The sequence below is a fragment of the Podarcis erhardii genome (genome assembly GCF_964252035.2).
Source record: "Podarcis erhardii genome assembly, chromosome: 5".
NCBI lineage: Eukaryota > Metazoa > Chordata > Lepidosauria > Squamata > Lacertidae > Podarcis > Podarcis erhardii.
Window position 1 is genome coordinate 60079214 of NC_138509.1, and position 21745 is coordinate 60100958.

Consider the following 21745-nt stretch of genomic DNA (forward strand, 5'->3'; position numbering starts at 1 on the left):
TGAGAACACTTTACATGTATGGTGTGGCTGTAGCCCAAGAAATCCAGCAACAGATAGAGGACCTCAGTTTCCCCACCTGGTCTAAAAGCTGATTCACATTACTTAAGGATTGTAAAATATGCATGTGAGACTGCAGTGTCAAGTGATGACTTGTATGTGGACATAATTTAACTTTTTACATAATTTCAAACATACCAAGATGGACCCCAAGATTTCAGAGCTTTTGCTGATGCAGCGGGGCTTTCACATCTCCTTGCTGTTGCATCCCTTAAAGCAGGCCCTGTGAATTGAATGGGATGCGGCAGGGCAGGGGAACTAAGCTAAGCTAACTCATTGCCTTCTGCTCACACAAGCAACCATTAAGACTAAACCCTTTATTTTTCAGTTTACATAACTGGCTGGAAGTCTTCAACTGGTGAGAAATGATATGCATGCATCCTTGTTTGAAGCCTTCTTTAGTGCAATTACACTAAAGCTCCAGCACTCTGGGCTGTAGCATGGGATTTGGAGAGGCTAGATGCCAGTCCAGATATAGCCATCATGTACAAGATGACTCCTAATTTGTTAGTACTTTTCATCTCTTGAACTGTTTAATGTTGCAGGGAGGTAGCGTGATTTCCAAGCCATTCAATTGACATGAGTGAGGCTAGATTATAAAGGTTTTACAATGAGACTCCAAAGTGGTGTGCCACAACATGATCAAGAGCTAAGAACGCTTCTGTCAGATGTGTAGACCTGAAAATACCAATTGTATTAACGACACAGTTCAACCTAGCCAGCTACTAAGCACAGAAGTATTTGAAGAAAAGTGTAGTAGTCGTCAGAGAGAGGAAGTCCAATAGCAAAAGAGAAAGACCAGTCTGGAAGTAATGTGCCAGAGTTCCCTTTGCTTGACCAATGCAAACTATGCAGTCAGGTGGCCAGTGCTGCAAATGAAAGCACTTTTTACTTGTTGCGTAAATAGATCTCAGGAATTATCAGTCCCATGGGATAAATTGTATGCTGTAGTGTACAGCAGTACAGATTAAGTACTGGAACAAGGAGCAAGGGATTAGTGCTGAACCAAGCCAGAACACCCCACAACTGGGTGGCAAGAACATCCTGCTGCTTTTAACAATGGTAGATGGGTGTGAAGTTAGTAGCCAGCAGAGCCCAGAAAAGGAATGCAACAACATAGCTTCCATTGTTCCAGGGATGTGGAACATGAAGCCCCCAAGAGTTGATTAAAGTCTATAAAGGATGGATAAAATGGATTAAAAGTCTAAAGAAAACAGGTGAAACTTGTGGAGTTACTAAGAATTTAATACCAAGAATTAAACATGCCTCTGCATCCATGTGAAATAGCTTTGTGTGGATCTGCCACCACCCACTACTGGAATACTGGTCCAGACAAGTGCCCTCCATCCAAAAAACCCCGCCTCACACTTAGCTTGGTGCCTGACATACTTCAGAGTCCTCCTCATATCCCATATAAACAGACAAGACTGCCATACTGCTGCTTTCAGAAGCTTCATAGAATAAGCAGAATTCTCATTTTTGGGTTTGTATATATACAGTATAGGAAATCTAACTTCCATAGAAGAATGTCAGCACAGGGAAAGCTTCTTATAATAATTCTCTGTGAAAGCATGCAGTAATATAGGATCTTTGATACCACCAGCAAAAGGGGAAAGTGAGCTATACAACCAACTGAAGGACTGATGCCAATTTAACACTTTTTCCATTTGAGTAAAGAAAGCAGCTGTTTTGATATGCTGTGGTTGATTTGAAGCAGCAAGCTAAGCATACAAAGTTACATTACAGAGCAAGGGCAGGGAACCTGGGGCTCTCTGAATGTGCAGATGCTCCATCATCTCCAGCTAGCATAGGCAACTGGAAGGTAAGATGGGAACTTTGAGACCTGTAGTTGTTCCAAGAAAAAAAAAAACAAGACAGCCGGACCACAATAAGCAACACAGTCAATCTTTATTGAAAACTGAAGTATTAATACATAACAATTCCTGTTACATAAACGTGCTTTTAAGAATTTAACTCTGAGCTCATCTACTCATTGGATTGCATAAAAATAAAAATGAATTTTACACAGTTGGCTCAGAATGAAATTGCCACTCCTATGTGTTGATGCAATAGTTCAATGCAGATATGATGCTTTAAACTGGTTCTGGAAGACAACATTGACCTAAACTTGGAAAAAGTACCAATACAACTGCTTTAAGACAGTCTTCTTTTTAAAAAAAAAGTTATAAAAAAAGGAAACCTGTGTCTATTTCATAACAAACACTATTACTGGGGCCTCTTGCACCTCTGTTGCATGCACTCCCCCTTTTCACCCCACAAGGGCAGCCAATAATAGCACTACAATAAAATCCCACTAACAAATCCATTCTACTAAAAACAAGTCTGTACAGCAGCAAGCTAAATGAAACTTCCCCGGTTTGCTTGCTAAGTGCTCAAAAGTCACATCAGATTGGAAAAAAACCACACAGATCATGTTGGGTAATTAGAGGTCAAACTATTTAGAATATTTTGATACACTAAGTTGGCTCCTGACACTGTGATACTCAAAATGTATTCCAAGTCACATTAGAAAGGGTCAGATGCCCCCCTGCCTTCACTATCCTGAAAAGGCAGTTCAAGAATCTTGATGGTTTGAGATATTAATGCAAAAACATGCTTATGTAGCTTTTCTCCCTTCCATTTCTATTGAAGCCTGACTAAAGAGATCCTTCACAGATGACTCAAGACACACATGCAGCTTCCTTGCCTGCACAACCTTCCTTCTCCACTTCAGAATGAAGGGGGTTTTACAGGCTGAAAAAGTAGTATCTATACAGCACCACTCAAGTTAGTAAGCAAGGGGCTTGGAAAAAGCTCCATGTGCAGACACCCATGGAGAAAACCCCCACAACCGAACTCTGGATTTGGGGCTTAGTATTTTACATGCACAGACAGAAATGGCATTTGTACTATTTGATGTATTCTAGCAGAGTTACCCGATAGAAAATGCTATGGTGAGCCTTCACAACTATCAAGAAGTTAGTTAAAACCTCTATATGGATGCCGACTTCTTTCAGAAGCAGCCGCTAAATACCGTGTATTTACCTAACAGTGCCAACTCGCCATTTTCATAGAAGCAATTTAGATATTCTGCTTTGCGTAGAACAGTGTCATCCAATTTCCCTGCATTTTAATAAAACAGATTAAGCTAGCTTTACAATACTGTGCTCAACCAAGAGGAACACTGCTCATTTGATACACATAGGAGAAAGATTTGCCTAATCAATTCAAAATTCTATACAGAAATTAAGATCTGTGAACATTGGCTGACATGGAATATCCCTATGCAAATACCGTTCCATAAAATTTAACCAGATTACAAGTGTTGCATTCTAAGTGGCTTTTCATTTACAGGAATTCAGCTGAAGTGAATCCCACCAAACAATATTTCCATTATAGCATCATGCTACCTTTCATGGTTACTTTATGAGCTTGTCAGAGTACTTGAATTTCTGTAGCCTTCAACAATATTTTAGTTACACATTTATAATCAGGATTAATAATTGAGGTTTAGTTTCCTGTCAGTAGGTTAGTGCTAAACACCACTGACTAAATCTACCAATTCTTAGGCAAATGATGTTTCCATAGAATGTGACTATTTTGCTATTTTGCTCTTCTTTAAAAAAGAGACACTTAGAACGCTGTGTTATCTACCTTGGGAACGTCTCCTAAATGATACTTTGAACATTATTCAAAAACATAACTTTTGAAGTTTAAAAGCCCAGATCCTTTTGTTTTCTGTTATTGCTGTAATTTTTGATTACATTTAAGGCTGCGTTCATTTGAAAAAGCAGCTTGATTTGAGCCTTGTCTACACTGCATTAGCTCCCTTTATAACTTTCTGGGAAGCTCCAATGCAGCCACGTACTAAAAATTTGAGGTTTTACCCCACCCACCCATGCGCACCCCCCCGCCCAGGAATTCTAAAACAGGGAATGGAACAAACAGCAGAAGAAAGAATTCCACAACACCTCCTGCTGCCTATAACCCACTTGAAGTACAAACTTTCAGTTTCATATTCATGCTTTTTATTATTTGCAACAATATACCAAGCTATATACACCCCCCTCATCACTGTGCTTTTGGTTACTTCCCTATTGACTGTAATGGAGGCATGGAACTACCTCCCAAAAAATGCCCTCTCCCTCCCTCCCACCCACAGATTAGAATTTCTGGAAGGTGCAGTATCTTTTGCAAAAAGTACTATTCCCGCCCCCCTTGCAGATGAATCCCAAAACACAACTTAGAAAAAGTGCTCAAGTGAGATCACCTAGAAAGCTGTTACTACTACTGTGTCCAAAAAAGCAAGAGGAAGCATTTGGAAATCTGAAGCTTGAGGAGAATAAATTATAACTTGTCCTTACCATTCACAAAGTGCTGCATTAGCTGAAGAGAGTTCGGAGCATTTAAGAGACTGAAGGCAGCAGTGCTTTCATTTGTTTTCAACATGTCCCCAACAAAGCCGTATTTTCAATGCTCATATCTGTGGCAAGAAATATTTTATTCTAAACTTGCTAAAATGGACATTTGCCCACACTGGATGATCACTAGGTCTGTGGAGCACTTTGAAAATAAGAATTACAGATCAATTTCACAAATGGTATAGCTAAGCAGACTCGTCCAAAGCAGTACAGACTCCAAATGGTAGGGGTAGGATTTTGCTGTTGTTGTTCTCTGCATATGGGACTTTCTAAACTGCAACAAGTGCTCAAGATTAAAATTTAAATATCTTAATTTTTTGTTGTGCTAAAGGCATTTGGATCAAGGGGGCCATCTACAATGTGCTCCTTGGAAAATTAACTTTATAAAACCTTACGCTAAAACAAAAACATGAAGAGTGTCTATTATAAAGTAAAGTTATCAAGACCCTCACCTCTACAAGGATACGAGATGTGGAACCCTCCTGCCCCAGGAAAATATAGGACGGCAGCATTAAAATCAGCATGCATACTACACAGAAGTAGCTGCCAAATGCGATTTAAAAACTGATCATCCCAAAATAAAGTACAGGGATACTCAATCTCACAATTAAAAAGAGAGAAACTTTTCGAGTAGTCTACCAACACTATAACCTAACATACAAATACCAACTTTTAACGGAACATTTTATAACCACTTACAGCACAATTTGTTGTATGCTGGAAATACTGGGAAAATAATGTCCTGTTACTGTTTACCTAAATGGTGCCAATTTAAAGAAAGCCCTTGATTGCATTTAGCACTGAAACTAAACTAAAAATAAAATCTCATAATAATTTTGGTACACAAGTGGGTTCCAAGACTAGCTCTATCTCCCCACGGAATTGACTTAGGAACTTTTATAAAAACTTAAAAGTCATAGGCAAGGAATTCAGGAGTCACTCGCTGCAATGAAACACTGCATCTGCTTTCTTAATTTACTGTCTTCTAAATGCAATTTAGGAAGCAATAAGGATATGATAGGAGATTATGGCAAAATACTAATTAATGTCTTTGTACTTGATCACTTTCTAATTCAGTACTCATTTTTGGAACTCTTCCATCATGACAACTCCTACCACACTTTGTTCATAATCTATGCTGCGAGGAAACCAAGCCAAGTAAAATATTTTCAAATGGCTTGTTTGCCTTTACCGTATCTAACATGTAGTTGAATTCCTTCCTATTTACATTAGTACATTTTACAAAAGCAAACTGGTTGAAATTGAAATTTTTTTAGCTGACCAGGACTGGCAAGAAAAATTATCTTGGGGTGGGGTGGGGATTGGAACCAAAGGAAATCTGATTCTACCAGAAGTGCGGAAATTTCTTTTGGACATATCATTTAAAACTGTGATTTGAGTTTTTTAAAGGAGGCAAGCCATTATGTAGATAGATTTTCCACCTAATATTCTAATGAAGTATACCTTGATGATTTATAGACAAGCTGCTTTTGCCACTGATAACCACACTTCCTGCAAAATTTCATTCTTGTCCTTAAGAATGTTTATGCAACATTGAATCTAACCCCCTCCCACTGGAAGAAAAAAGGAAATGGAAAAAAAGGTATGCTTGGTAAACTGATTCTCTGCAAACTATGAACTAATTTTCCAGTCACTGAACTAGGAAAGGAAAATATCACTTAACAGTGCCCCCTTGAACTGGTGCCTTCATCAACTGAAAGTTGCTAATGTATATTATGTTTTCCTATGAAACAAATCACTGCCACAATACTACCTCTTAAGACCCTGCATACATTACAACAGTGCATTAGTGATACAAATTGTAAAATACTTTTCGGCTCCTTTGGATTTTGCATATGACATATTTTTTTTTTGCATCAGTCACAGCAGGTAGATTGAGCAAGCTTTGTGTGTTCTTAGACATGCATTCAACTAGATATGATCAATAAATTTATACTCCCTTTAATCATTATAATGAGCTAAAAATTGCAAGACAGTCCACAAAACAGGATTTGCTTTAAGACTAACTGCTGGAGTTCCAAGATGTAAGATATGCAGCACTGGGAAATCTTCAGTGATGTGGAATTAGTGTTTAGCAAAGGATTGCAAGCATTCAGAAGAAATAAGTCCTGGTTGGAGGCATGAGGGCTTCAGCACCAACTTTTAAACCTCAGTTACTTGATTGCATATCTCCCATCTTCAAACCTACATTCAAAGAAGGGTAAGAAGGCAACTAAGTAAATGTCTGACTTCATGTAACAAGATCCATGCAATGTCAAATATAGAAACAATTCAAATGTGGCACATAATAGTTACTTCTGCACTCAGACCCGCCTTGTTCCATATACTCACCCAGAACTGGCAGATTCAAAGAGTGTGCTCAACAGCAAGATAGCCCTATTCTTCCGTCTGCCTCCTCAATCTAACCTAGCAGATTTCACTTGCAGAGCTCATCTATCCAACCTGTACTAGAAAGCCTAGAAACCCCATGACTCAAGACAGTCAGATTCTGCAAATGGATCAGAACATTTCTAGCAGAGTAATCAGATCCTCAGTCAAAGAGATATATGTAAAATGTGAAAGCAAAAATCAACAGTAAATGCCCCGTTTCAGGCAATTAACAGCTGCTCAAAGCTTGTTTTAACTTTAAGATAGTCAGGAAAATTGAATGAGGGAGACCCTTCCATCAGGGAACTCCATGTGCCGCTGGATCATATCAAGAGGCAGTGCAGATGTTAGCCAAAGCTAACTCTCATCAGTACTCCCCATTGAAGCCCACACAGTTCCGAATCCAAATGCCGAATTCAAAAATTTCTCTGCCAAGTATTCATCCAAGGAGCCCAAAGCACAAAAGCGACATAGGTGGGTCTTTAACCAGGTAAATAAATCTTGCTTCATTTTATTTTTAAATTTCTTTTGTACAGAGTGAAAAACTATACATGGATATAAGACACTCTTCAGAAAGCCAAACCGCTGTGGTTGTAAAACGTTCTTTCCCAGAAACAAGCAATGTTTAAGAACATATAACCAAGGCTGACATTTACAGGTGACACATACCAACGCACCTACTATCAAAAAGTTATAACTTATCCTGCGACTTGTGCTAGATCTCTCGCAAAGACGTTGCTATGATTGTTACAACCATGCCAGTACTTACACTGTGTGGTAATCACCACTGTGGGGGCACGTAGCTATAGGTTGGCGTTCCTGGGGCCCGATAGGTGGGCATTGTAACTGGGTGTGGGGCTACAGGAGTTGGGGAATGCGTTGTCAACAAGGTACCTGAGGAGCAAAGAATATTTTCATAATAATGTTGCTTTAATTTAGAAGTCAACATATCGATAAAAACTTACATAGGATTTAAAAGGAACATCATTTTGCAAGCTTGTGGCCATGTGTCCCTTTTGCTCACCCCCCCCCCAAATTTTGTAGCAAGAAAAGGAGAGAAAGTTACACACCGAGAGGCAGGTATATCATCCTAGTTTGGGGCCGAGACAGCGTGTCTCATAATGCTACTTCATGTGTTACATGGAACAGGAAAGGTTTTTAGGAGTTAGACTCTCCCGCTCCCTGCCCCAAGTACATCTACATCCTCTGAGCAGCTCTTCAGCTTGCAGTATTTCCCCACTGTATAAAAATGCTTCATATAAAATTTATCAGTAGAATTGGGTGACATGGTTCACAACTCAAACTAAGCCAAATCATGGCTCTGAAGGAACACATGACTGTGTGAGATTTGAGAGAGGGGATCAAAGTCACTTTGTGCCTCCCCATTGCTCTGCTGGCTGTGACCATGGTTTGGTTTAGCATGTTGTCTAAACCTGGGATCATGGCTTAGCTCTCCTGGACAGACCTTAAGCTGTGTAAACCATAGGGCAAACAGCTTGTGTTAGTCTGTGGAAAGCTAAACCATGACCCCTGGTTCACAGAACACACTAAATCAGTCCATTACTCAGGGCAGTGCAGCAGCAGAATAACCAAGGAAGAGTAAAGTGGCCACAATCTTTGCCCCTGGAACCCCCACACTAAGCAATGTGTGAACCAGGCCAAAGTCTCAAGTTAAAATCCAACCACCACTCAAGTGTATGGGCAGCAGATTTCAGACAAATCAGAGTAGTTAATGCACATTAACTTGTGAAACTCAAGTGCTACAGGATGATCTGACTTCTAGTCCTAAATGGCACTTTTTTGAAGTATTGTTATCAGTCATGGTAGCCAAGAAAGTTCAGATATACAATATCCACTTATCACAAGTTGCACGAGAATTTACATGCAGTATCAAACTGGCCACACTGATTGCTATCAAGTGAGACTAAATACTGACCCTGGCCCAGAATGTAGTATAACAAAAATCTATTTACCTGCTGACATTGCCATTGTGGTCCCAGCCACCATTCCCATAGTGACACCATTTCCTCTGGGGGGCGGAATTGGTGCTGGGTACATAGTTGCTGGCATTCCATTGGGTTGCACAACTGTAGTGTGATGAATTACGTGGGGTGGTGCTGCATATAAAGGCTGTGTGTAGTAAGTGCCTTGCTGTTGGGAAAAAATAGTTGGTTGAGTAAAATCCTTGCCACCACTGCATGCATCCTAAAAGGGCACACAAAACTATTTCAGGAAAAATACCATTAAGTACAGACCACAGGTATAATTTGGAGTGGTGGGGTGTGTGAGAGAGATCAAAGGCAGAAAATTACATCTCTTTCCTCCTCTGACATTACAACTCAGGTGGGGGTTGGACCCCCGAAAAAACAAACAAACCCACAACACTTGCCTTGTTAATCTCTAATTGAACTGTCACTATTCTCACACCTGAAGTTTCACATTTTGTTTCCAAAAAGCAAGATCGCCTTTGTACTGAGATCCTGTAATTTTATCAGCTTAAATCTTTGGGATAGTTTAATAAAGCAGGGTTATCTTTCTTTTTTGCTTCACCCTGCATGCCACAAGGCAGTAATTCAGAATCCAGACGTTTATGTCTATTGTTTGTATTTGCAACTATTTCTCTTAAGAGAAAACAAGCATTTTAAAGATGGAGTTCATTCACAAGCCTGTTTCTATGCATGTTTATTTTTGTCTGAAGTTTGTCTCTGACATCTGTTAGGAAAGGGTGCACAGGAAGGTAGCTTTAGGTATATATTTATATGTGAATCTGGTCAAGTACAACACCCGCATTTGGGGACTTGCATAAAGCTAAAAGATTCCTTGCACACAGAAATCTATATTAATTATTATATTATATTATATTATATTATATTATATTATATTATATTATATTATATTATATTATATTATATTATATTATATTATATTATATTATTTTGCTTTTTACATCTGTGTTTTTATATCCATGGAGTCTTAATGTGTGCAATGTTCCTACTTGCCATCTGAGTGGCAAAGCTCAGTTGCAGGTTTACACCTCAGTTATTTGTAGGCAGAGATTTTGAGGAAAGGTGAAAATTGAATCTAGAGGAGAGGGTGGAAGGCACAGAAAAAACCTTTTCAGCTGAAGCAAGTAATTTTATCCATCTTGATACTTATTTTTAGGCCCCATTTTAAAAAGAGCTCATTTAGTATTTATATAAATGCAAATCTTTCTTCCATGGTACTCGAGACAACATACATATGGTTCTCAAGCAGTCTCTCACTCAGGCACCGGTCAGACCCTGGTCTCCTTAGGTGCAGCAAGTTTACTGTTTCATGTTCCTTCTTTCAGATCATTCAACTGAACCTTTTTTAAAGAATTGATTTATAAAATTTCCATGCTGATACTGGGATATGTGGCCTACATTACTGTGCCCTTGCCACACAGCAGCCATATTTACCAAAACAATAACATCACCACATATTTCCAAGAATGATAATACTCAGAAAAATCAGATATTCCCACAAGTACAGTAACCTAACAGAGTAATGTAAAGCAAGAGCAACCGAAGTAAAAACTTTCTGCACAACACACTGATTCTACAGAAAATACTAACAAAGTAGAGAAGGATAGCATTCTGGGCTGTTACAGAATTAATGCAAACAGTAAATCTATATTTTTTACCTGTGCATATGGATTCTGCTGTGGATAGGCACTTCGAACCGGATACACTGCAGTCTGATAGGGGTTGGGTGATGAAGAATAGGGAGGCACTGCACCACTGGTAGGTGAACAGGAGACTTTATATGGTGTGCCTGGTGTATAACCTATAAACAGAAAAAAACAAATTTAATTTTTTTTGCTGAGCGTTAATCAGATTTATTTAACACTCCTGGGCACAAATGTGAGCCTTCCATTAAGCCGTTTGAATGCACATACATGCTTTCATAATTTCTAACAATCAAGCAGATTAATAAACCACAAGAATTAGTAACATCCATTAAATTTTCTAGTGAAATAGAATCTGCTACCACACACAATTCAATAATCAAAAACAACAACAACAGAATATCAAAGAGTAGTACAGGTATTAAGGTTGGTCAATATAGTACTTGGGTTTTAGGTAAAGCACAACAGTTAGGTAAAGTTAGGTAAAGCACAACAGAAATGTTGTACTTTATTTACCAGATTAAAAATAATAATACGAGGCAGCAAGTATTTATAACTTTGGAATACTCTGCCAATAGATTCAGCAGGCCCCCCTTCTGTTTCAGCTTTTAAATAGGTGCTGGAAACTTTTCTGTTCTGTCAGGCTTATGAGGGCAATTAAGAATATGTCTTTCCACAATAGTTAGCCAATTTTGGATTTATTTTTTTGTATGGTTTTATGTATAGTTATAAACCATTCTTATGTATTTATTTTACAAATAGAAGTATATATACTTATAACCAAATAAATAAAACAAAACAAGTCTACTCACTTTGCAAAACTGATTGTGGTTGAAGTTAGATTACAGAATCCATTTTGGAGTGTTTTTATACAGATTTCTGATACCCATGATGCCTAGCACTATTTTAATATAGCTGCCATTCACCTAGCTAGAAGCATCGTGATATTTCCACTAATTTCTGCACTTCAGGGGTGGCGGGGGGATGGGGAGATATAGGGAAAACAAACAACACTCATCTTGTAATAATCTCTTACAATAACTTTCTTTAGATCTTGGAATACAAATACACACAGAGCGGAAAACAATAATCCTGGATCCAGAACAGATCTGAACCTGGTTGCTAAAACCCCCAGGGGTTGGGGGCAAGGGGTTCAAGAGGATGGTGCCTAATTATAAAATTGGGTAGGATGTGGAGCTGGACGGACAAGGCACAATGATTAAAAAGTGGAGGGATGCCCCGCACAGTGAGGGGACCTTGGTTCAAACAACCCTTGACCACCTTTTGCTCCAACAATCAAGAAAAATAATGGCTATGCAGTGCACCTTCCTTCTCCACCCCACCCTCAGCAACAACAATCAGGAATACTGTGCACTGGCAAACAGTCCATTACCCAATAGGTTGTAGCAGTATCCCCACATGCAGGGAATACCAAGGAAAGAATACACAGTGTCACCAGGAAGCCCCCGTTGTGCAAACCCCAGTAAACTCTGTGATGCACGCAGAAGGGAACATGGAGTACATGTTGGCGAATACCCAACACTCCTCTCCATCTTACTGCCAAAAACTTATGACTCATTTATCTTCACAGGATAAGAGCAAAAGACAAAAAGCAGAACAAACAAAATGCAGATAGTGTTCCATTGCAACTCCCTACATTGGATGATAAGGTTTAGTCTTAACTTCCTCAATATGTGAATAACCAATTGCAAGCACCAAGGAGACTACCCATGTGAGAGTGGGAACTAGGCTGAAGAACATCAACTGGAAGAGTATACAGGAGGCAGAACCCTCTCTTGCACGTTCACCCTCTAATGAGCACCTAGTCACAGAACCCTACTGCAGGCAATACCCAATATTTACCATCCCCGTGTCTCTCAACAGGGCACCAGGTTGCCTTCGACATACAGAGGGAAGAAATCATAGAATCATAGAACTGAAGGGACCCCAAGGGCCATCTAATCCAACCCCCTGCAATGCAGGAAACTCAACTAAAGCATCCATGACAGATGGCCATTTAACATCATATTCCAACCCGTAGTGTCATGCCTCCCAGAATCAAGGCCTATAATGGGAAACGGGAGTGGTGGAATTATCTGTGAGAGTTAATTAGGACATCAGTTCCTTTCCAGAGTACATGACAGACAAATGCCATGGATGCAACAGTACCTAGCATGGAGCTGGGGAAAGATGAACCTGCTACCTCTGTCTGTCACACTCCTTTCTCAAACATAGCAACAACAAAAAGTCTGGCTATTCAGTTTCTTTGTTTCAGAAATCCTCTGCAGATGCCAAAAAATATCACTATTCCCACCCAATGCTTTATATTGTTGACTTCGACATGTCTGCATACATACCTGTTTGGAATGTAGGATTTGCTGCAGGGTACATATTTGGAGAATAGGCAGGAGCAGCAGCTGCATAGCCCATTGGGAATCCAGCTAAGAGAAAACAGTTGAAAATTACTTTTAGAAATACCTCCAATGATCTACTTGTATTGTTTTCCAAGCTTACAACTAATTAAAATAAGGTGAACATGACTTCTTTCAATTGTATCTCAGTGATGTAATCAAGCCCATGATTAATATTGTGAGGCTTCAGGCTATAAACCAGGGGCATCCAATGTCGTGCCCTCCAGATGCTGTTAGGCTCTAAACCCCTCCAACCCTAGCCAGCTGTAAGGCTACAGGACATGGTCTAATCATGGCCATCTAACCCCTATGTTTCCAGGCCAACTGCACAAAGATAAAAAACTGCTTCAGTCAGCCAAAAAGAGGTTAAAATTATACAGTGCAATGTAGCCACTTTTCTGAGGAGATCTTCATAGGATAGGCATGAACAATAAACCAAATGTATTATATAGTACAGGGGTCAGCAACCTTTTTCAGCCATGGGCCAGTCCACCATCCCTCAAACCATGTGGTGGTCCGGACTATATATATGTGTGTGTGTGTGTGTGTGTGTGTGTGTGTGTGTGTGTGTGTGTATATATATATATATATATATATATATATATATATATATATATATATATATATTTGGGGGGGGGATGAAAAAATTCCTGTGCCCCACAAATAACCCAGATATGCATTTTAAATAAAAGCACACATTCTGCTCATGTAAAAACACCAGGCAGCCCCCACAAATAACCCAGAGATGCATTTTAAATAAAAGTACACATTCTACTCATGTAAAAACATGCTGGTTCCCGGACTGTCCGCAGGCCATATTTAGAAGGCGATTGGGCCACATCCGGCCCCCGGGCCTTAGGTTGCCTACCCCCGATAGGGTACATTGCCACATATGAAATGGCTATGGATCTATTTCATTGTGTTTGTTGCCTATGCATCAGGAAGTAGTGGTCAGGTGTGGATGCCAGCCAGATGCATAGGCTTCAGAATGGCAGGTGTCTATCCTTAATCTATACTATGCAAAGCCACCCCAACTCTCTAGAATTATTTTTTAAAAAAATAACCTCTGCAGAGTTATACACTACTACTTGTGCATTCTGCTAATTCCAAAGTCCAATTAACTGTATTTTAGATGCTGGAGGATGAGGACTGTAAAGCACTCCTATCCACATAATACACAGTAAATAGTAAATGCTAGGACCTTCAATATTACTACCACCCAGTATAGCACTTTTCCTATGTATTCAGAGAACTGTTTTTAAGATTACAAAGTAGAACTGATACTAGGGACTCTTGTGGTTTGTACGAGCCTATGTGTGTAAGCGAGAAATTCAGCAACAGGTCCTTAAACCCTGCTGCTGGGTGGGGGAGTCTTTTGCTTTATGACTCATTTTTGTCGACAAACCTTTAACTGATGTATGCTCTCTGTTTTGTAGTTTCATATTTAATATGAGTCACTTCAGGAATTCTTTGTGGAAAGCAACACACAGGTAAATAAAAAAATTAAAAAGCTCTAAATAATATTAAAGTCACCCCTAATATTGTCACTCTCAACTACTTTTTAAAATAGGGAGATATTTTAATGAGTTATAACATAATAATTTATAATAGCATTCAAATGTATATTTTCAATGGTATGGACAGCCTGAAATGAGACAACAGCAACAGCAGACTATTTTGGCTAACTAAGCACTTCTACATGGAGAAACAAAGGGTGAGAATCACAATGCTTTAAAGACACGCACTGGCAGAAAACGATGTTAGGGACACACAGGAAGCTACCGGGCCAGACCAGTGGCCCAGCTAGCTCAGTAATGTCAACACTGACCTAGCAGCAATTCTGCAGGGTTTCAGGCAGGGAATCTTTCCCAGCTCTACCAGGATCAATCCTAGGACCATATGACCAAGAACCTGGATAGCCCAGTTGAATAGAAAGCAAATGCTCTGCCACTGAGCTATGGCCCTTCCTGTGTTCTCTTATCTGCAGTTAGTTACAGGACAAACGTTAAGCCTGCATCCAAAGCATTTTTCTATTTGTATGTATTCTTTTCAAAATAAAAAGCAAGTTCAAAACTGGCCGGGTTCAGACATCATGAAAAACCAAATTGTGGCCTTAGCCTGAATGCTAATCCCCACAACAACCCTGTCAGGTAGGTTAAGAGGCTGTGACTGGCCCAAGGTCATCCAGTGAGCTTCATGACTGAGTGGGGATTTGAACCCTGATCTCTTAGGTTCTAGCCCAAGATTCTAACCGCTGCACCACACTGGCTTCCTAGAGTACTTCTGCTATGGAACAGCTATATAAATTAAGTAGGTAAATAAAAATTGCAAAAGCAAAATGTCACTTGGAGAAAGATCTGAAGTATTTCCCTTGGCGCTTAAACTTGTTTTATTCTGGATCGCTTTATGTGATGTTTCAATGTGTTGTAAACCGCTTTGAGATGTTTTTCTTTAAAATATGAATGGTATAGAAGTGAAATTAATTATAATAATAATAATCAAGCTGCAAGAAACAGTAAGTTGTTTATATGCTGCCATATAAGAAAGGTTAGTTTAAGCTAAAACAGTTAGAAACCAGCAATTTAAACTAATGTTCAAATCACCTGCAGCTTTCAGAAATGCAGAGGTAGGAAAAAGTGTCTCCCCCAACCCAAACACTATACATAGTCCTTCCCATTCCTTGTGGCCTCAAAAGGGCAGAAACTATCAGCACAGCTCTCTGCCTAGACATAGGTTTACACTGCAGGCATTGTACATTCCCTTGACCTTCTGGATTCTGGTAGATGGTACAGTCTAAGAGCAATCCTCTGTTTGTGGCTGCCCTTACAGCCAAATAAAATGCCTCTGTGGTTCTGACATGACATGACAACACTCAGTCCACTTTTCTCTCTGGAGCTATTTGTGCAGTCCACAGGCTATATGTGAAGTTTGTCACTCAGGTACTTACTTGGGAGTAACTGCTACTACTCTACACCAATGCATCCTGAAGTTAGGTTTACTACAATGTCCAGTTTGATTAATAGACAGCACCCAGGTAATACATTTAAGAGATTCAGTTACATACCTGGATAACCAATTCCTTTGGCATTTGCATAGGGAACCCCAGATGATCCAGGACTATAAACAGGATTCATGATTTCGGAAACTATAGGGGGGAAAGCATTTGTATAGAAAAAGAATAGGGAGTCTTAGTCATCAATGTTCAACTAAAATGTGAAGCAGTAGGAATCCAATATTATCAACTACATTTTCATTATTCTGGCATGTGCTTGCCACAAAGTCCCTCTTAATAAGTTCTTTATTTTAATTGTGCAACTAAGATTTTGTTAACATATATGGCTATATGTTGTACCTTTCATGATATCTGGGCATGTATTACATGAGATGCAATAAAACTGTCAACAGTTGTTACTGCTATCTAAAAAAAGAACCATTTCTCAAGAGTGGTCTTTAATTTATAACAGGTAGACAAAATGGCACACCTCAAATGGTGTAATCCCAAACACATTTATTCACTCAGTATCACAAAAGGTTAATGACACTTGCTCTCCTTTTAAGTATGCTTGGGATTGCAGTCTAAAGCACTGTAGATGAGCACAATTGACAAAGATGAGACAAGCAGTTTCTGACACTACGTTTTGAAGTGCGGTTCATAGTCTGGCTTTACTTTTGAAAACAAGATGTCCCATATAAAGACGGTGTCTGTCAAGAGCAAAAAGAAGCCCCACTGTGACCTACGGAGCTTACTCATTGCAGCATGCTTAGGATTCCATCCTTAAGTCACCAAAGACTTGTCTTGCCATCGTGCGAAGTACATAAGGCAACTATCTGGGAGAAATTGAGCAGTTTTCAGCCTGATGGCTGATTGGCTGGGAAACTGTCTGGGAACTCAATGTACAGTATGTCGCCTGCAGTTCCATGATGGGAAAAAAATGTGGACTATAAATGTACTAGACAAATAAGCAAAACATACTACTAGTTTGGCTTCTTGGTGTTCGGTCCAATAAGTAGAGCACAACAAATATAAGGTGAGACACCGGTGGCATCACCTACCACGATGTGTGAGTGAATTCAAGCATAGTTTAAGTCAGGGTTCAGTATTATGAGAACAAGCCTCTGGCCTGAGTGCTTTCCCACTCCTCTTGCATGGGGACAAGGTGACCACAAGCCTCTACTTCCATTTTAGATTAACTGCAGTTTGGTGCCCCATGAGAAACAAACTATGATTAATCTCAATGACAGTTGAAACAGCGCAAGTGGAAAGGTTTTCTCATCCATCCATGTAATTGAAATCAATACACACTACAGCATATAAGATCAAGCTTACACATTTCATTTTAGAAATGAAGCTATGTCCCCCAGACTACTTATGGGTAATAGTTCATAAACTTCATGCACTATGGCTTAAAGTTAATGATGGGTTGTCAATATATGCATGACAACAGCAAGCTATGATAGGGCATTTGTACTTTTAAAATTTGTGTAAAGAAGAAATTGAGGCAGCTGCCATTTCTTTCACCCCTTTGTGACAAACTAACATTGCCAAAATTCCACTTCTTTAAAAGTAAGTATCCCTGTTCTCATCACATATGGTAACTAGAGAGAGAAAAGCCCAATTTCGTGTATGCTTAAAGAACCACGTTATGGCCTGTGTTGCAAGCAATTATTGAAAGCCGATTCTAGGCAGTGGCGTAGCGTGGGGGGTGCAGGGGGGGCCGGCCGCACCGGGCGCAACATCTGGGGTTAGGGCAAATCCACAGGTTAGGGGGCGCAAATCCACGGGTTAGGGGGCGCAAATCCACAGGTTAGGGGGCGCAAATTACTTGCCTTGCCCCGGGTGCTGACAACCCACGCTACGCCACTGATTCTAGGTTTGAAATGATTGGAGGTTACAGTTGTAGAACACTGATCACAATACTCAAGGGTGCAAATATGAGGGATGTGTAAGCACCTTAACCGTGTCTCTATTTTCAACTCAAGACCTTTCAGAACTGAATCACTGGAGTGCTTTTCACACTTTTCAGAGTACTTAAAGAGCAATTTAGCTCTTCTGGATTGCAGACATCTTATGTTATTAGTCTACTGGTATCAACAGAACCTACTTTCCTTCAGTGCACTTAAGACTGGGGCATAAGGGAAACAGCATCAAAAATAATAATTTTACATTGCAAAATGCTGGTAAAGTTGTGTCTGGCCCTAGCATTTTTTGAAAGACCAGAATGTACACCATTTGAATCATAATCAAAAATATTCATTTAAACTAACCTAGTGACAATAATAGTTTACAGAACAGAATGCCAAAGAAGCACTGTACTTCCATAATTCTGAAGAAAATTATAGAAAAGTGGGTCAATGATGATTCTTCCACAGCTTGAGGCCTTAAATGCAAGATTATTCTTATAATGTTCATTTCTATATCAGCAAGCAATCAATCTTAAGTGTGCAGCACTAATGCTCTGGAACTCTCTGCTGTTTAATAACATCAGGCAGGCACCTTCACTGTACTGACACCTGATAAAAACTTATTTGTTTAGGAAAGTGTACTCAATTTGTTTTTTTAAAAATGTATACTAGCTGATGTTATTTTTAAATAAACATTTTAGTTATTCTACTTTATGCAAACTGCTTAAAGATGTTTATCTTTTGATTAAGTGGTCTATAAATTATGTTTAATACATAGATTAGAAAACAAGGAAACTGACCTCTAGTGTATAAATACCACTTCTGCCAATAATCCTCCTACAACATTTTGATGAAATTAGTCGTGAAACTGGGTAGGATAAACTGAGCTAAGATGAAGCTGTTTGATGAACAGAAAGCATACGTATATGGGTAAAAAAAAATCTAGACACTTTTTGGCCTGAAGGGTGAACTGCATGTATCCCACAGATAACAGTGTTTGAGAAGTTCTGCTGTTTTATGAGCTTCAAACTTTTATAACATTTACAATTATAGGCTTCTCTAAAAAGATTATATCTGAGAAGACAGAAAGTCTGGTCAAATTAGTAGGGTGCTACTATCAACATCTTACATTTTTATGATTATGTTTAAATCCTCCTCATGTTTTTGCAAAAAATAAGCAACCTAAAGAATAAAATGTATGTGTTTAGGTGTTAGAAGAACATATGTCGTTAAAAGTTATGTGGGTACCCTGAAAACCCATGAGAAGACTAGAGTGGCAGTAGGCCTTGAAAGATGGGGAAAGTTATAGGGAAGAAACATTAGTTAAAAGAATTTCAAAACTTGACTTTCAGGACACAATGACATTCACAATGCAGTGTACAAAGTTTCTCAGTGGAAACATAACATATGAAACCATCATATTAAAGCCACATTATATTATCTCTTTAAAATAAACAATACCAATTAATTTAAAATACAGAATGAAATAAAAATGGCCAAGTTTTCTCTTTAGAAGTTTCAATAATCAGACCACAAGTATTTTCTGAGCAAGGTAATTCCACAAATATGTGGCCACCATCAAGAATCTGGTCCTTGGTATTAATCATTACTTCTTTTATTGACAAGATAGAGAGCAGGGCCTCAGAAGATGGTCTTAAGGCCCAAGTTGGCTGACAACTGCAGGTGGGTTCTGGTTCCAAATCAGATAACCTGGTTCCTAATCAGGCCAAAATCAAGAAAATCAGGTTGACTGCTCCGCTGACCACAAAACTAAAAACAGTAATATTCTGCTGCCTAGAAGTTGGAACTGAATGCAAATAGCCAGAGAATTGACAAAAAGGAAAACTGTAGCAGAAACAGCTGGAAAGGGTATAGTCATAGTGAAGAACAACTAACAGAAACAAACGAGTTACTGCTCAGGGTTATGACAATGGCAAGCTAAGTTGTATTGTAAGGCATTTGGTTTATTCAAGCATGATATAGATGGCGCAAATATAGAAAAAGAAAAGCTCAAATGCCAGATGTGAGGACACTTTAATTGTCTGCCTGTTAGCTTGTATTCAAAAAACAAAGCAAACTCCAATCTATCCCTTTCAGAGTAAGGTTAAAATCAAGGCAGCACACATGGCAGCAATGTTTCTCCATTACTATATGGTTTAAATCCTAGAGATTAGATTAAGATGAACAGACAAGACCCAAATATTGTTATTAAGGAAACTCTCAAACCACACTTGATAATAATTAAAACAGACAACACAAACATATTCTTTGGCTTATAATGTCATTAAAAAGTATTTTAAACAAGTGATACCAGTCTACTGCAAATCAGTCTAAAAGGCCTTCAAGTGCTCTATTTTTATTATAGAGATAACTATAGAGCAAGTTGGATTAAAAAAATAAGGAAAACATCATGAGGGTATCATTATGTATATTCTGTATTTGATTTTTGGACTTAGAGTCATTTCAAGGATGATCTGCCTTATCTGTGCACATATGCAACCTGAATTGGTATACCCAAATATGGAAACTAAGGTCCAACAGATATTTAAAGGATCCAGTTTAAGGAACATGGCTGCTAAGACAAGACTTGGACCTGCTTTAAACAAGTTAGCTAGTGACATATTGCAAGGACACTTGAACCTCTTTGGCAAACTGCTCCGAAACATACATAGCAAGTTTCAGAATGTGCATATACAACATATGCCTAAAATGAAGTGATGGGCAGCCCAATCCTGCATGTTTATTTGGAAGCATTAAGTGGCACCGTAGGGTGATAAGAAAATAGCCGTGCAATCTGGTCCTCATGTCTATGTTAAAAAGCCATCAACTGCTTTCAGTGGAAGCTACCTCCATGTCAGCGTGCCCAGACAGGCCTGCTGCTATTAAACACGCGAGACCCACGAAGCCCACCCACGTTATTCAAGACTGAGCCTTGAAAGACACAGCCGGTAGGTATAACGGGCGCGATCGTCTCTCTCAGAGACCGCCTCCAATAAGCGCAAACCGGTTTAAATCCTAAAACGCCGTTTTCTTTGTCACCGCGGAGCGTCGGGGAAAAGTAAGCGGCCCAAGGAATTCCAGGGCAATTGGGCAGATCCTTTTCTGTGCAAGAGACGCAGCCGCCCCCGCTTCTAAAGCTAGGCCGAGAAAAGCCTTTAAAGTGACCTCTCCCCCCCCCCTCCCCCAGCACAAAACAGAAGGAGAAAGACTGGGGAGAGTTAAGGCGCCCGCAAAGCATCGCCGTTAAGCAGCCCGGCTAGGTGCAAAAAGGGAAAGGAGAAGGGGGGGGGGGGAGAGAGAAGATGCGAAGAAACGCAAGCGGCTGATCGCCCCCGGGAAACGCGAGGAGCGGAGCTGCTGCAGGTCGCCCGCGGGCGCGAGTCTGCGGCCCCGGCCTTGCCTCGGCCAAGCATCCCTCGCCCGGGGCCTTGCAAGGGAACTGACTGCAGCGCCGCCGGGGAGCGACTAGGCCAGCCGAGGGGAGGGAGCCCGCCGGGCAGCTGTTCTGGCCGCGGCCCCGAAAGCCTGCAGAGGCCGGGAGCTGCAGGTACGAGGACGGCCGACCACCTCGGCCTCCCCTCAGGGCAGGGGCTGCGGGGGGGGGGCGCCCGCTCCTTCGCTTACCAGACTGCGGCGCTTCGTCGCGGCGGCGGCGGCCCCGGCCCGGCTGTCGCTCTCTCGCTCTCGGGGCCTGAGGCGGGAGGGGGCCGAGCCTGGGCGGGGTGTGTATGTGTGTAAGTGCCGCCTGGAGCTGCCGCTACCACAACTACGAGCCCTTCCTGGCTGCGCCTTCCCGTCTCTCTCTCTCGCTCTCTTCCAGAGAACTGCGCAGCAACCTAGCGGCCCAAAACGTCACATCCGCCCGTCGGCTGGGTGCAGAGGATGGACGGCGGTGGCGGCGACGAGAGCCGCGCGCG

General features: G+C 40.3%; 1 protein-coding gene across 1 annotated transcript; it reads right to left on the bottom strand.

The window, feature by feature from the left end:
- Window positions 1-1948: 1948 nt before the first annotated feature.
- On the bottom strand, window positions 1949-21745 carry FAM168B (family with sequence similarity 168 member B). Its single transcript, XM_081864088.1, has 7 exons — window positions 21453-21745; window positions 15991-16071; window positions 12873-12956; window positions 10531-10673; window positions 8840-9017; window positions 7636-7760; window positions 1949-6683 (listed from the first exon to the last, which is right to left on the bottom strand). Exons 2-6 carry the CDS (start codon window positions 16058-16060, stop codon window positions 7648-7650), a joined length of 588 nt encoding a protein of 195 aa, XP_081720214.1. The 5' UTR covers window positions 16061-16071; window positions 21453-21745; the 3' UTR covers window positions 1949-6683; window positions 7636-7647.